General features: G+C 28.9%; 1 protein-coding gene across 1 annotated transcript in view; it reads left to right on the plus strand.

Moving 5' to 3' along the window:
- The window catches only part of LOC111622618 (vacuolar protein sorting-associated protein 13-like), a 435263-nt gene that overhangs the window by 44205 nt on the left and 374210 nt on the right, over nt 1–16848 (plus strand). The window contains exons 6-10 of the mRNA XM_023365028.1: nt 963–1066; nt 2199–2300; nt 2378–2607; nt 7642–7722; nt 10293–10347. Of these exons, the coding sequence (XP_023220796.1) occupies nt 963–1066; nt 2199–2300; nt 2378–2607; nt 7642–7722; nt 10293–10347 (572 nt within the window). The remainder of the gene's footprint in view (nt 1–962; nt 1067–2198; nt 2301–2377; nt 2608–7641; nt 7723–10292; nt 10348–16848) is intronic.

Raw genomic sequence — 16848 nt, forward strand, 5'->3', positions numbered from 1 at the left:
TCTATAATTTTTACCTAATAAAAAAATATTTAAAATTTTTTGGAAATTTATGTCAGAACAATATCTGTTTGGCAGCCACCATTAATTAATGATCATTTTAACAGACTATGCTATGTGGTGCTTGTGGAATGTATCATCAATTATGGCTTATAACCATTTGCTGCAAACTTTTGAATTTTCAAACATTAAAAATTAATATTTGCAAGGTGCAATGGATTAAAACTTTGGACACATATTGGCTCATTTTCAATGTACTTTCACTATGTCCAAGCTCATTAAAATCAGTGGGTAGCCAACCATGTTCTCTCCTTGTGAGTCAAAAATTCAAATATTCTAGTACTACATGCATCTTAGTGTTCAGTCATTTACTACAATGTAGTTGAAATTGCTCTCACAATGTTATGAAAAATCCTTATGAATTGACATCCTTTCAGGAAAGTTTTTACAAGATTATACTCTGTCAAAGTTTTTGTATTCTACATAATTTGTTACTCTATTAAAGCATTTTTTGTTGGATTTGACATACTTTGCATGTTAAACATTCTTAATGGACATTAAAATTAAAATTTGTAGACTGAAGTATATCATTCATTACTATGGCATTTTAGTTTTGAATATTCAAGTCATTTTGGAATTGTTAATTAGGTATATGAATTAGGTCTATTTGTTCAATGACCACTGAAACTTGTTCAGAAAAAAGTGTAAGAAATAAACAGTATCATTGTTTTTACTTTTTCTTTTATTTATATGTTTATTATTAAAAGCTGTAATACTATTAATTTGTCATTAAAAACTATTAGTTCTGCCAATTTATGGTACATCAAGACTTAAATGTCAGTAATGTCTTTTTGGCCTGGTCCCTTGAGAGATGTATAATAGTGCTTGACTATATTTTTGTTTGGTTTACATTTTTATTAAATAAAACTAATAAAAAATTAAATGAAATTACATAATTGTTATTTAATTTTAGGTAATCTTGTTCTGAAAATACCATGGAAAAATTTATATACTGAACCAGTTATTGCTAGTATTGAAGGCTTATTTGTTATTGTATTACCTAATCTTGGTATGTAAAATTTTAAGTTCATTTATATTTATATTGATTATTCTGATGATAAAATAATTTTAGTTTTCAATACAGTTGAACTGTTAGACTTTAAATAATTTTACTAATTTTCAGTACCTGTAGAGAGAATATTATTGTCATAAAGTTGGGATTTCATTTTACTTTATAAAATTTGACTTAATGAGGTTTTACTATGTTAAAAATTACAGTAATATCATTTCATAATACAAAAATATCATTTCATAATATTTTATTTAGATGAATGTTTCATATTGTAATTTTTTGTATTGCACAGTAATACCCCGAACTTATGCGATAGATGGGACCGAGCAATAACTGCGTAAGATGGGGTATAATTTCACAATTTGTGTAAAATCCAAGTCGGATGTATGTAAGCTAATAAATGTTCTCGTTAATTTTATCTCGTCTTTTGATTCATTCACGGTTACAAGAAATCACCACATAGTCTCTCAAGTCTCCGTAGATATAAATAACACAAAATAAATTGTAGCTATGTGTCGATTCCGCGCGACACATCCGAACATGTAAGTCAAACAATAGTGTGGGTGGAGTGAGTAATCGAGAGTTGCATGGTGCTCAAACAAAAGACGAATCGACAAGATTTGAAAATCACGTAACTCCAGGTTTGTGTAAGTCAGGGTAGCGTAAGTCGAGGTATTACTGTAATTTTTTAATAATTGAATTTGATTATTTAAAAGGTATGATTCTGATGATATTAATATATTAATTACTTAGCACTAAGATGATAATACAAATCATATAATCTTTTGTCAATTCTGATTAATATTTTATTTCTCCAAGGTAAAGAGAATTATTAAATTAGTAGCTACATCAAAATTTAGAATTTGACATGCAATGTTATAATATCAAATATTAGAAATATGAAAAAACATCGTGTTTCACTTTACAAAAGTGAATTTTATTATTATTAGCCAGCCTGAATTAATGTATTCAATAAAATGTTGAATCAAATGTATAATTTTAGTGATTTCATTTAGTGCACTAAATTTATTATTTTACTTTTTTATATAAGAGTTTAAATTTAAAAATCAGTATCATATTAAAATGAATTTGAGTACTTCATTATTTTAAAATCAAAAACAAATTTTAGCCACAAAATATAATGAAGAGAAAGAACAGAAAGCTGCTCAAGATTATAAAGAAAAGGAATTGCGTAGAATTGAAGAAATGAAAATTAAAGAAGCAAATAAAGGTTTAAATTTTTGAAATATATAATATGTTTAATAATAATTTCACAAGCTAAGAAGTTGTAATGAAAATTATTTACAGATGAAAAGAAAGATGAAAAAGCAGATACCTTTACTGAAAAACTTGTAACTCAAATAATTAAAAATCTTCAAGTAAAGATTAAAGATATTCATATACGGTATGAAGATCCATATACTGATCCTTCAAAGCCATTTTCAGTTGGTATTACACTTCATAATCTATCATTTGAAACAACTGATGAAAATTGGAAGCCTTGTATACTTCAAGACACAGTAAAATTAATTCACAAGGTAGATTATAAAAGTTTTAATGTAACACTATTTTTATTATATATTATTATAATAAAATATAAAGTAAAAAATCATTATCAACTTTATTATTTGGAATTCTCACAGTCTGTCAAATGTAAAGTAGAGAATGGCCTTGATGTTCTGTAAATATTAAGTTTATTTCATGAACCAGATACATTCAAAGGTTTTTTGCAGGATATGGGCTGTACTCAACAAAGTCACCTTCAGTAATTGAGAAATAGTATTTGGTTGACTACCAAGATACTTGCATGTTTGTTTGGATTTTTTAAGACAGTATCAGGGGTTCCAGCTACTACAGAAATGACTGCTACTGATTTTTCCAGAGTTATTCCAGTTCTATTTTCAAATTCTTGTATAATTAGGTTTTGTTCTGCTGTTTTTTTCTTTGACTCAGCTGCTGTGTAGATAGGTATTGGTCAAAGTGTTTTGGTTCAATCACAGTTATGACTGATGTGTCATGTTCTAATCATCTGTTAGTTTGTATTTGAAAATCTCATAAAATTTAAGCATGTTCATTTTCAACAATTTTATTAGCATTGTGATAATATTAGTTTTTTGCACAGATAGTTGGCCTTTTTGTCTCGATTCCAATGAATCACTTGTAATTTTGTTTGTTTGTAGTCATTCTGTGCAATCTTGCTACAGCTATTGACAAGGTAAGTCACTCTCTCTCTTGATTTTCTATGGGTCCAGAAATCATAAATTTTAAATGAAAAACTTATTATTCCTTCAAGCTGAAAATACTGTACAAAGTGATAATACACTGACCTTCCATTCATTTCCAGCAATTCTGTCAATATAGACTCAAAAGCAAACACTTTTGGCCTCTTCAGGGGCCAGCATCAGGCTTCTATCAAAGATTTTAGTTGAACTTTTGGAATCTGGAATGCTTTTTTGAAAGAAGAATGTTCTGGGAGAAGCTCTGTTCGAATTAACTAAACCATCCATTTTTTTCCCTACGTCACTAACCAGTGTCATTAATATCCAAACATTTAACAAATTTAACACAGCATAATAATTTATCACAGAAACTTATAAATTATGGCTCACAAATAATATTTAATACATTGTTGAACGTAAAACTGTTTGCATATGTATGTTCCTAAAATTTATCTCCACATATAGGATTATTATTAATTATTGTGATGTGTTAAATTTGTTAAGTATTTGGGTGTAAATGGCATTGGTTAATGACGTAGTGGAAAAAAATGGATGGTTTAGTTAATTTGAATTGAGCTTGTTCTAGAACATTGCTCTTTTAAAAAAGCATTCCAGATATCAAAATTTTAGCTAAAGTCTTCAATAGAAGCCTGATGCTGGTCCATGAAAGAGGCCAAAAATGTTTGCTTTGTGCATATATCAATGGCATTGCTGGAAACAAACAAAAGGTCAGTGTATTATCAATCATAAAAAGTTTTTCAACAATGAAGACAAAATTATATTAAACTGCCATAATTTTTGTACTATTTTGTCCACAAAAAAGAGCATAGCCTAGTGTGATATTTTAAACCCATCTTTTGTGGTGCTTAATGTGTTAGAAGGTATTTATTAGAATAACTAGTCACTTTAGCTAGGAGCCTTAAGGCAAGGATGAAGAAACACTAATACACCCTTAAGAAACATCTGTCCAGTGTGGTGCTGGCCTCCTACTCTTTGGATAATGACATGCAAGTGGACTTAGAAAAGGCACATCTTTAAAATACTATGGACCAGCACCAATTAAAATATCTGGAAAGGTCATTTATAAGGCCTTTTAAAAAAGGGACAGCAGTTAACTATAAAGAAACAGACTCAATTTTGTTGGTGGAGTGTTTGAGCTTATCTAACTCTTAATGGTAATTCTATAATAGACATGTGCAAACCTCATGCTTAATTAAACTTTAATTTAAAAATGTTCTATTTTAGTTTTCAAATTACTGTTCTATTTTATATTCTCTAAATCGAACCTGACGATGTCTGTTGTATATGGAAGAAAAAATTTGTTGGAGTAAATGATTTTGTATTTTTTGCTGGTTTTTTGACATGTTTGATGTGCTTTACTTAGTTTTAGCCAATATCTCCATCATTGACTTCAGTATGTGATTTTGTGTCAATAAATGTGATATCTGATTGTTGTGATGTATTGTTTTAAATCTTGGTTGCTTCTTGTTCTCTATTATATGTATTTTCTTAGCACAATGTTGCCATTGAGAACATATCACACAGGAAAACTTTCAGAGGAAAAAGGTTGTCCTGTGTGATATGTTCTCAATGGCAACATTGTGCTAAGAAAATACATGTTTTGTTTGTGATTCTGGCTCAGAGTACGTTTTGTGTGTGTTGTTTTCTATGACTCTCTGAAGTATATATTTTTAGTATTGTTTTTTGGATGTGTATGTGTTTGTATACAAACTTTTAATGCTTCATGTTTGCTATTTGATATAAGTAAAACATAAAAAACTGACAAAGAAACTGGAAATATATACTAAAACAACCACTTCACACCTAAGCGATAATTCCAGCAAACAAACACTAAAAGGTTTAATGTTCAAATATTTTCGGCCGTCTTTCAGAGGCCTTCGTCAGGAAAAACAGCATAGAACAGAAAAACAGCTCTATCTAACAGATTTTCAAATATAGCTGTGTTCTAATTTTTAAAATTTAAACGATGTTGACTACAACAATTGTTCCGTATTACAACATATAATTAAAAATATTTATAAATAAAGTTATAAATAAATACAATAATAATATATATGGTGTTAATATATACAATAATATATGTGTTGTTGGTAATATATTCATTGTTAAAAGTTAGCCCGATGTATAAACAATGTGTGATAGGGAAAAATTGTTTCCTTTAAAAAATCATAGTTATGCTTTGTGGCTTTGTAAATAATACTTCCACGATTGTGGAACCAAAATATAGTCGGCATTGATGCAACCTCCCTTCATGCCCGCTATATAAATTTTAATAGCCTCCAACGAACGTGTCGGTCAAACGCCCTGTGTAAAAGCGTAGCTTTATCCCAACAAGGAGAAACCCTGGGTTCAGTAGCATACTGGGCTAGTGCAGTATTAAACTTCCCCTTGGACACATCATACTTGTGGTCTTGTATTCTAGCCTCTAGAGATTGATATGTGGACCCGATGTATGTTATACGTCTATTGAAGCGACTGTCTTGCAATGGAATGCGGTACACTCCTGGCGCTTTCTTGTCCTCAGACTTGTCTTTTGCATTAGATAATATTCTAAAAATGCTCTGTTTTCTCCTATAAGTTAAGAGCAAGTTTAAATCCTTAGCAATTCTATTATAAATTTGTTGGAGGGACGGTTTGTAAGCTATAACCACCTGCTTGCACTCTGCATCATTAAGCCTCGTGTCAGTGGTAGTTATCGTATTTATAAATATTTTAAATTATATGTTGTAATATGGAACGATTGTTGTAGTCAACATCATTTAAATTTTAAAAATTAGAACAGAGTTATATTCGAAAATCTGTTAGATAGAGCTGTTTTTCTGTTCTACACAATTTTTCCTGACGAAAGCCTCTGAAAGACGGCCGAAAACGTTTGAACATTAAACCTTTTAGTGTTTGTTTGGTGGAATTATCGCTTAGGTGTGAAGTGGTTGTTTTGATGTAAGTAATCAGTTTGTGCTAAAAGCTTGCATCCCAATGTAATGAGTTGTATCATCTTATGCCATGAAGTGGCATTTCCTGTGTTATCTGTGAATGTTGTCTGGTGGATCTAGTCTTGTATGGCATGATTTCTTCCCTCTCGCCAAAGGAGCACCCATAAGTCATCAGCAATTTCATGCAGTTCTGCCAAAATGATGTTAGCTGAGATGATCAGAATGCCTACCATTAAGATCAAGATTGCTTGATGGTGTTTGTGCATTTTGTGTAATGTTGGATCCAGATCAGTGTTGTGTAGGTTTAAAGATATGCTGTAGCTAACTGTATTTATCTGTAAGAATAACAGCTTAGTGTAATTGTGATGATTCTTGTTTTTAGTAGAAAAACTCTTGCAGTGTCTGTATTTGTCTGTAGTAAAGATTTAAAGCATTTGTGAAGCTTTGTCCTTTTTCAAGGAAAAGTCAACATGTCTATGATTGATTTATGATGGTTATTGTTATGTTTTGTTAATGAGAACATATAAACATTAAAATATTTAATGTTGTTTATATTGATTTCTCACATTGTTGTTACTGTTATTGTTTTGGCTATATTTAAAAATTCAAGTTGATTTTTTTTTTCTTCAAGGTGTGATTTTTGAAGGTGAGGGAAATAGTTCTCAAAAATATTTAGTAAAAACATGAACATACAAGTCTTTCATCATGCAAGAATATTAAGTCTTTATTGTTTTTGATTAAGTTCATGTAGGGTTGGATTAAGACTTTCAGAGGCTCTAAACACTTAAAAAGATTTTGGTGTCCCCATATGCTGTATATGTAATAAAAATTTAAATAATTAAACATAAAATACATTTTTGATATATTTACAAATTAAAAAGATGCAAGTCTTATACACCAGCAAATACTTTAATTTTTTTCATTTATTGTATGGTTCCCTTTTTCTGGATTTTGGTTCAGCTGCACCATTTGAGTTTTGCATTATATGGTTCATAGTAAATCAGGCAATAAAAAATTTCTGTGGTGTTCCCCTTTCTGAGCATATGCTTAATTTGTCTATGGTTAATCCAGCCATGAGTTCATGTGAAAAAAGCAAGTTTTGAAAGTTAAATTCTTACTAATAATGCATATTTTTACAAAGTAACTAGAAAATTATCAAAACTAAAAATTAATGTTTTATTTATATTATAAAACTTTATTGAACTCTCCATATATTGTATTTGATATTAGATTAATAAATTTTCTTAGCTTTCAATAAAATATTGAAATAAAATTTAGAAGATACTTATTTAGTGGTAAATGATAACAATATTTTTAGTTAATCTGAATTTGATTCAATTACAGAAATTAAGTATTTGCTAATTAGAATTTTAAAAAGTTAAGTTATGTTGTTTTCCAGTTAGTTATATTGGACAGTTTTGCAGTATATTGGAATAGTGGTACATCAATGATAAGTAACATGAATGCAGAGGATGCTAAGGTAATTTTATTAAATTAATAATTTCAATTCTTAATAAAAATGAGAGAAAATTTGAATATGTTTGCAATTCATTGTATAATATACACAAAGCAACATTATTATGAAATAATTATTATTATATTTATAAATCTAAATCATAATTAATTTATAAGACAAAATAAAATGATATTTGCTAAAAATGCTGAAAAAATAATTGAAAAATAACAAAAACGTTGAAGTTTTATATATTATTTCATCATTATAATAGATTAAAAAAAGTATTATTGAAATAATGAAATAATTTTAAAATATTTTCTGCTAAATTAAAACCCACCTATCTTGTTAGTTATGAGAATACTAAATTAATTTATTATGCAAAATATCATGTAGATGTTAACTATTCTATCAGAAAATTTAGTATTTAATTTATTGTTTTAGCTGAAATTTAAGAGTAAATCTTAATCATAAAGTAAAATGTATTAAAATTTGAAACCAAAATATTTAAAATATTTTTGTTAAATTTAATAAATATTTAACCATTTTTATTATGTTGATTATTGTATCTTCTAACATAATTAAATATACTATAAACATTAATATAGAAAAAAATTCTACAATTTAATCAAAATTGACAGAGTATTTATAACAATCATTTAAAACTGTCTTCTTCAGGCAATATGGAGACTAAAGGACAGTTATAAACTGTCAAAAGTACTTGTGCATTAAAATATTTTTCTGTAACAATCATTTAATTAAGAAAGAATTTGGATAAAACTGTGTAGCTAAAAATAAGTATAGTACATTTATAATAAAGAAATTATTAAAATTATAAACACATAATAATCCAAAAATTTTGTGTTGGAATATATTAGAATAAATGTAAATTTCTAATATGTCACTTTCAACAGATTAAAATCTAAGATATAATTCATTACAGATAACCCTCAATATATGTAGCTTCCATTAATGTGAGTTTTGGTTAATGCAGTTCTGTTCTGAGGGAAAGTCAATGTTGTCAACTCAACAGAACTCAAAACTGACAATGCTGAGCCATTTCCTTATCCCTACTTTTCACCATTACATAGTAGGAAAAAGTGAACATTAGTTATTCATAGTGTAGTACTATAATACAGGGTGTTTATAAATGAATGGTGCAGTTTTAAAAATTGATAATAAATCTATTTATTACTTTATATAGGCAAACCTCACAGCATAAGCAGCAGCAACTGTCCAAGTTTATGTACCATCAATGCCCATGTCCCTTGAGGATGCACTGCAGACCATCATGGAGGACATGCTACATCACATATGGGAAGAATTTGATTACCATGTAGATGTGTGTCATGTGACCATGGGTGAACATATTGAAGGATTGTGATTAATGCATAAAAATCTTGGATAGTTGCTGCTGCTTATGCTGTAAGGTTTGCCCATATAAGGTAATAAATAGATTTATTATTAATTTTTAAAACTGCACCATTAATTTATAAACACCCTGTACTAGTATCAAATTATTTGGTAATTCATTAATATTGTGAGAATGCGAGAGTGGAGAGCAATTTATTTGAAAAATGTTACACTGAGTTATTAATCAGGTGAGAAGGTCTATGACTGATAAATAAAATGAATGTAATATTTTAGCGATAAAATAGACAAAAGTCATAGTTTTGTTGTGGGAAAGGGAAGTAGAACTTTCCTTAGAAAATCTTAGCGCAATTATCTGGTGAACATCTGTCTCTTGCATCAGATGTATGTCCTGTCAGAAGATCAAAATACTAAAATCTAATGGGCGGAAACAGAATAAAAAAGAGAACAATTCATGAGTTCGGGGCAGTCCCTGAAAGTTAGATTCTGCCGTAGAGCTGGCAGTCCATGACGAAAGGAACTTGCCACAGAAACCGCAGTCCATGACCAGAAGGAATTTGCCATAATAATTAGAAGAAGAAGATAGTCCCTCTCTGACTCTCCTTCATTTATCTTGCATTCTCCAAGTTTGATTGACAGAGATATTATCATTATTTTTAACTGATTGTAAACTCTCTCTCTCGCGCTTAGAGGTGTATTCTAAATAGACTTGATTTACGATAGGTTATATTGTTTATCTTGATTTATGCATCTCTTTATTTTATTTTATGTAATTAAACCTTTCGTTATTTGTTAACCTGTTTGATCTCCTTGTTGAGTATGGACATTCACCCCGCTATGATCGAAACTTGCTCACGACTCCTCCCCGCTCGATAGAATATAGCCCTCTGTTTAACATCTAGATCGTAACATTGCAAGTTAGGGTGCATAACTTTCACCCTAGATGGTGTCAGTCCTGACATCAGAAGGATTGAGAGATCTGGATGACATTCTATGTTTTAAGCCATCCTTCGATGAGGTGAGCAGGCCTTAACATCCCGATGATTAAAGGAGTTATGAGTAATGACGTAACCCCTTTAATCAAGTATAACCCCAATATTTGCAAATATACCATACATATATGGTATATTTGCAGAACCAATTAACTGCATAATATTGAGGGTTATGTGTATTTTATTTTACCAAACTTATATAAATTGATATAAATTGTCTACCTATTATTTCAGATACAAATGAAACATGAAATAGCTACTTCTACTACCAAACCTAGTATATCATATAGTAAGTATTTTCAAAAATAGTAGTATAGTAAATTTTTTTATAAATATGGAAAAATATATTGAATAAAATTGAATTAAAAGTTAAATTTAGTATGAAACTAATAAAGTTGAGTTATAAGGTACATAATATTTTTTGTTTACACTTGAGGCCTTATTGTATTCATTATAAATAATAATCATTTTATTTTATCACTTTATATTATAGTTAATGTAATATAAAGTTTTTACTTACAATTCATGCCAAAACATCAAAAATAGCACATTAAATAGACTGTCTTTCAATGAAGAAGTACAGTAGATCCCCCTATAAGACGGTAGATACGTTCCGTTCTTTATGAATCAATTTTGTAGGAATCATAGTTTACGGACTACGGCTGTTTGAAAGGTTTTCTTTCATAAAATTAATCGATTCTAGACTAATTCGACTCAACATTTCCAAAATACGTATATTTTTTTGAAAATAATCCGTATAAACTACGTTATAAACAAAAAATTGTAGGATTGCTTACCGAGTGTGTACCGTTCGACTACGCCCGTTGCTAAAGCTTGGTTTCGTCGCGGAACAGCGCATCAAACCGCGGCCGCGATTTCTGATATTATTTTTCTGCGAAAACTTCGTTGACCTTTGGAGACATCCTTAATATAAATAATTTTTATGGCCGTTAAATAAGAAATGTTTCTTTCACAAGAAATGTATAAAATTACAGTACTGGACAGACGATAGGTCGCCTAACTCGCCGTAGCGTGACGCTAGACGGCGAAAAATATATATTTAATTATAATAAAGTTACAATAAATTAAGTTAATATATAATTATATATACAGTACCTAATTTATATATAATTAATATATAATTATATGTACAGTACCTAATTTATATATAATTATATGAACAGACGATACTAAACTCAATTTATCCGCCTAAACGTCCGTAGCGTGGCGCTACGGACGGCGGGAAAGTAGTTCGGCTGCCCGATGACGTTTTACGTATTATAGGAGTTATTTTTACCGTTGTTTACGGATACTGCCACAATTTTTATAGGAATCATAACTATAGGAAACGGTTTTATAGGGGGATCTACTGTATACATATTCCAATATATACAAAGGTTTCTTGCCTGACAAAGATGATAATACATTATCAAAAGTATTTGTATGTATATTTTGTTTATAAAAACTATTAATACCAAAAGATAGTCTATTTAATATGTTGTTATTAATTTGTAAGTTGTTGTTATTTAATAACATCAATTTAAACTTAAAATCATTTTACAACTGTCATTACTGTTTGTTATTTGGACTATTTTTGGTAATAGATCTTGTTTCTTTCTTCATTTCTTTTTCATTTTTAACTAAGAGGAAAGATTTATGGAATTTCTTTTTATTCTTTTATTTCTTCTTTCTTCCTTTTATGAATTTGATTTTTACGACTCTCTTTTGCTATCTTCAGGAAAACTGCTGTTGGGCAATTTGTTTCTCATTTCATCTAAAATTTTTTTTTTAATAAATAAACAACTAGAAAAAATATTCTGAGAAAGGCTTTAAATTCTGTCAAAATTTAAAGATTTAGATAGATTTGTTTAAAAGCTTTAAAATCTAAAATTGAATGTTTTCAAATGTTGAACTTTTATCCATAACAAAACATAAAAGAACTAAAAAAAAAAAAAGATCAAGCAAACAAATTTGGGCCAGTTTAAATCTTTATTCTCTTTCAAATTCCATCCAGAGAGAGATGACTTGAACATAAAATACAGTTCTTTGTTAAAAGTGATCAATGATATGACATTAAAAATACATACTTAATACATTTCACACCAATTTTTCCTTTTATGATCTGATGCCAATGACAAATGGTACTTAAATAAAAGAACATTATATTTTAAATTATTTAAAAAGTGCAAAATACAAAATATTTGTTGCAAATTTAATATTAACCTCCAATTCTTGATGAACAAAAATCACACTAGAATTTATTTGATTTATCTAGAATCAAAGCTCTGTTCATCTTCAAGAATTCATATTCATTCAGGATATGAACCCATGATGGTGATGTGAAAGTTCTATCTCTTTCTTTTCTCTCTCTTTCTTTTTTTATAGTAGATTAATTTTTGATAAAAAGCACAAGTGATCATAACTATTGAATTTCTTCCCTGATGACCTAACACTTTAATTTTGTCTTTGGAACATCATTGTTTTTAGCTTGTTTGATACTTTGCAAAGATCTTTTGTTTTCACAAATAAATATTATCAATATTGTATAATTCAAAAGAAAAACTAACTAAAATTTTTTTATAAAATACGAAGTTGATTATTCATAATGCATACTGATATTAAACACAATACAGCACATTTAGTATGCAGATAGTAAATACTAACTGGATATTGATTTGAGTGATGTTAAAGTATTGTAAAAAAACTGAGACAGTATCCACTGGTGTAGTTTAATGGCCATTAACACAAATTGCAGAATGGAAGTTTAAGATAGAAACATAAGATATGATTAAATTATTTTAATCTGTTACGTCATTACTTTAATTAATCTTTCTGCAAATAAATGAATTTTGGATTTATCAACATGGGAAACATTGAAAACACAGAATTGCAAATAGGCAAAATGTACATATAAAAAATGTATAATTTAAATTTATTTGTATAATAATTGTATAATAGTACATTCTGATATAACTGTTTTACATTGGTGGTCTTGGTGGTGGTTCTATTTCTTTTTTGGTTTGGGAAAAGTCTGCAAAGAAAAGTTTTTTGTGATTGAATAAAAACTGTGTTTTATCAGTTTTCTTGAGTATGGAGGTACAGTTTGAAACTGACTTGAACTTTGATATGTTGTTGAATTCTCACTCAGAATATTTATCAGTAATATTAAGGAAGAATAGAGTGAGGATAAAAAGTTTGCTGATAAGTTTTAAAAATGTTTTAATTATATTTACATTTGTAAAGTTGTAAGTAAATTGGTTTCATAAGTCTTGTGTCGACTATTGAATTACAGAATAAAAATTTGTTTTCTGAACATAAAAAATTTTTTGACAACATACACTTTTTTATATTGATGTTAATTATACAATGATTTTTCTTATAACAACTAACTTTTGTTTCAAGGTTTCTAGTAAAAGATAAAGAAACATTACAAAGTTCAAGGAGTCAAAATGTTGTATATTTTGATTGAATGAGTTTAATTACTCAACCTGATGAAGTGAGACTATATCATTAGGTTGAACAATTAAAATAAATGGGTTCAAAAGTTAAATGTGTTCAAAAATTGACAAGCTCACAACAAAAGGTGCAAACTGGCCACACAATTTGTAAGGGTGTAAGGGTGATTTGGTCACCATCAAAAGGACTCAATTAGGACCAAGATGAAAGGTGACACCAAAATTTGTGGGACCCTATGAAGTATCAAAGGTCAAAGGCAATGAGAGATACAAAATTGTAAAGGTTGGGAAAGGAGAGGGTCCTGGATGGACATCATTGGCCATCAATTTTATGAAGCCATATCCCTCAGGATGAGGTCCTGTCAAGAATAGCCGAATGTGAGACAAGGATTTTTTAAAAAGCGGAGATCTGCAGGAGGGCACATAGGCAGATGAGAGCAGGAAAAAGGAATGCAAGGAAGAAAAGTCATAGTGAAGGAAAGAAGATGCAAGGAAGAAAAGCATTTGAAAGTTGTCCATCTTTTACTGTCTACTTCTTTTGTTATATTGTTTTGATCCCTAGTATATAATATATAGGTCTTGCTTTATTAATGTACTTCCAAATTAAATAAAGTTTTTGATTGATATTAATAAAAGTGATGTGTAAATGCATGTCTGAAATTAGGTCAAATCTGATATAAATTTTTTTTTGCGATTAAGTTATATACTTCATTTGTAAAAAATATAATTTTAGAGAATGTAACAGAAACCAATGTGAATATTGTATTTCATTATAGAAACTTTTGTCATGTTTGTTTAAAGGTATAGGGCTGAAAGTGGGTGGACAGAGGAGGGATAAAAGAGAGATTTAACATCTGGAAGTGATTCACTTGCTAACAAAATGATAAAATAATAAGATATATTTTAAACAAATTTATAATCTAAGCTATATTAATGCTCATGGGAACAACAAAGAAAACTGGATAAACAAAAAAATCTATTCATGCCTAACCTATGCAAGAGAGAGAGTTTACAATTAACTCATGGGTTAATAGTTACCCCATGATGAAAAAGTCCCTCAAAGTTTGTTTTGCCTTTGGACTGTTCTTTAGAAAAGTTCTTGTATAATCAAAGTTTTCCTTGTTCTTGTGTCAATACAAAAATGATTGGATTCTTGTCAGAAAGACAGCAGGAAGAGAGATGGCAATGAGCAAACTTGGAAAACAGGCTTGGTGATGGATGACCTCCTTGACCTTTTCTCTTTTTTTATATTATCCCTTCTTGTCCCCAAAACAGGATACAGTATATCCAAAAATGATAAAATCATACGGTCTATATAACAGTAGCCAATTCCTGACTTTTCTTTTCCTACTTTCTTGGGTGAGTAACCATTCCAGGAAGAGGTATCATTGGCATAATCTTTCTAATTTCCTCATTGAATCTCTAAATTTTGTGCTTTTGTTAAGCTTTTTATTTAATTTATTTATTCAATTTTATAAAATAATAGCCTGGGATCTTTGTGACCTTAGTGTGTTATTACCCAAAAAAGGAAAAATAGTTGTCCTGATGATGACACTTCAATCCACAAATCAAGAAAAGAAGCTAAAGATCATTTCAAATTACAATGTGTCAAAATCTGTTACAGACTCAATGAATCATAAGACAAGGTGCTATATCATGAAACAGATGACCAGAAAATGAACAGTCGCTCTATTCCACAATATAATAGTTTTGAACACATTCATTGTTTGGATTGGTCTAAACCTGGAGTGAAATAAGCAGAAGAGTTATTGCTGATGAATTTTCCATCTTGAACTGAAATAATCTCTTGTGAAAAAAGAGTGCAGAGAAATGTGAACAGATTCCTGGCAAATTCAGAGACCTGTGACACAAACAAGGAAGTTGCAGTTTCTTCAACAGGAAAAAAAATATGAAAATGAGCCTAAAATGTGTAAAATGTGATGATCTTATTTGCAAAGAGCATTCTATAGTGATTTGTAATGGTTATGCAAGCTAAGAAAGAATAAGGAAAAAATAAAAGTTTAATCTGTTCCAAAAACAGACTACTTTTTGAGTTTTGATCATATACAACTAACTTTACTGATTATAAAATTCCCGTATGATGTCATTTTAATGATATCACTGCATCATTTCCAGCATTTTTATTTGTCAGAGCATGTGTTACAATGACAAAACACCATTACATGATTTTAAAATAAAATCTACAACTAAATATAGAAAAAACTACTTGGTCAATCTGATTCTAATTGTACTGGATGTGAGCGCTTTCTTTTTCTTGGTAATCTGAGGGTTAATACAATTATTTTAATTACTGTGTATTATAATAATTTCAAAATAATTTTTAAGACTGAAGATAACTATTTCTGAATAGCTAAATTGCATATTTTTAAATTTGACTATTATTAAAAGTGGAATGAAGAATTGCCATATAATGAATTAATTTACCATTCATAATGAGATATGATAAGAATAAATAATTTATACAATTCTACAAACTTTTTCTCAAGTTGATTAATTCATACTGAATTTTATAAATTTTGTACATTCTTACAAATTAGTAAAATAATTATCTTGAAACAGCAATACAAAATTCATAAAAATAAATTTTATGTAATCACACACATGCCTGTACACTATGTAATTCAAAGTATACCAACAACTGTATATGTGAATATGTGGGTATACTTTGAATTGCTCTCTGCACTGTAAACTTTAAGTTTGTCAAAAGTCTTTAAACTTCATATTTTGTACTATGTGCCATTTAAACAAAGTCAAAAATAAAACATGAACATTTATGGATTAGAAATTTACATAAATATCATAAATACAAGTTCTTATATGTCAATTTGTTATAAGGATAATATTTTCTTTTAATTATTTTTTCAAAGATGTAAACTTATGTTTTCTTCATATACACGTAATCCTCATTAGTTTAAAATTCAAGGGATGAAATAATGGTAACTTTGAATTATCAAGTTCTGAATTAACTGAGATTTACATATTTCTGTAAAATATGCCAAATACTGTAACTGATGTAATGATGTAAAAAAGTGTAACTTATATAATTTATTAAGCAAACGGAATATGGAAACATATACAGAATGTTATTTTTGTTAATTAATAATAATAATATAAATAAACTGCAGATAAACAGCACATGTTCAGTGAGAACCTAACAGGTTGCTAGATAGGTTTTATAAAAAGTAAAGCAGAATTCCTTGAATTGTAACCCAAATTATTTTTAGTGACCCAAAAAGTAGTAAGTTGCCCAAATGTAGTAACCTGGAGCCTACAAATATCTCAATCTTCTACTTGTAGCCCAATCTTGCAATTTT

The sequence above is a fragment of the Centruroides sculpturatus genome, unplaced genomic scaffold (genome assembly GCF_000671375.1).
Source record: "Centruroides sculpturatus isolate CEXI.00-Female unplaced genomic scaffold, Cexi_2.0 scaffold106, whole genome shotgun sequence".
NCBI lineage: Eukaryota > Metazoa > Arthropoda > Arachnida > Scorpiones > Buthidae > Centruroides > Centruroides sculpturatus.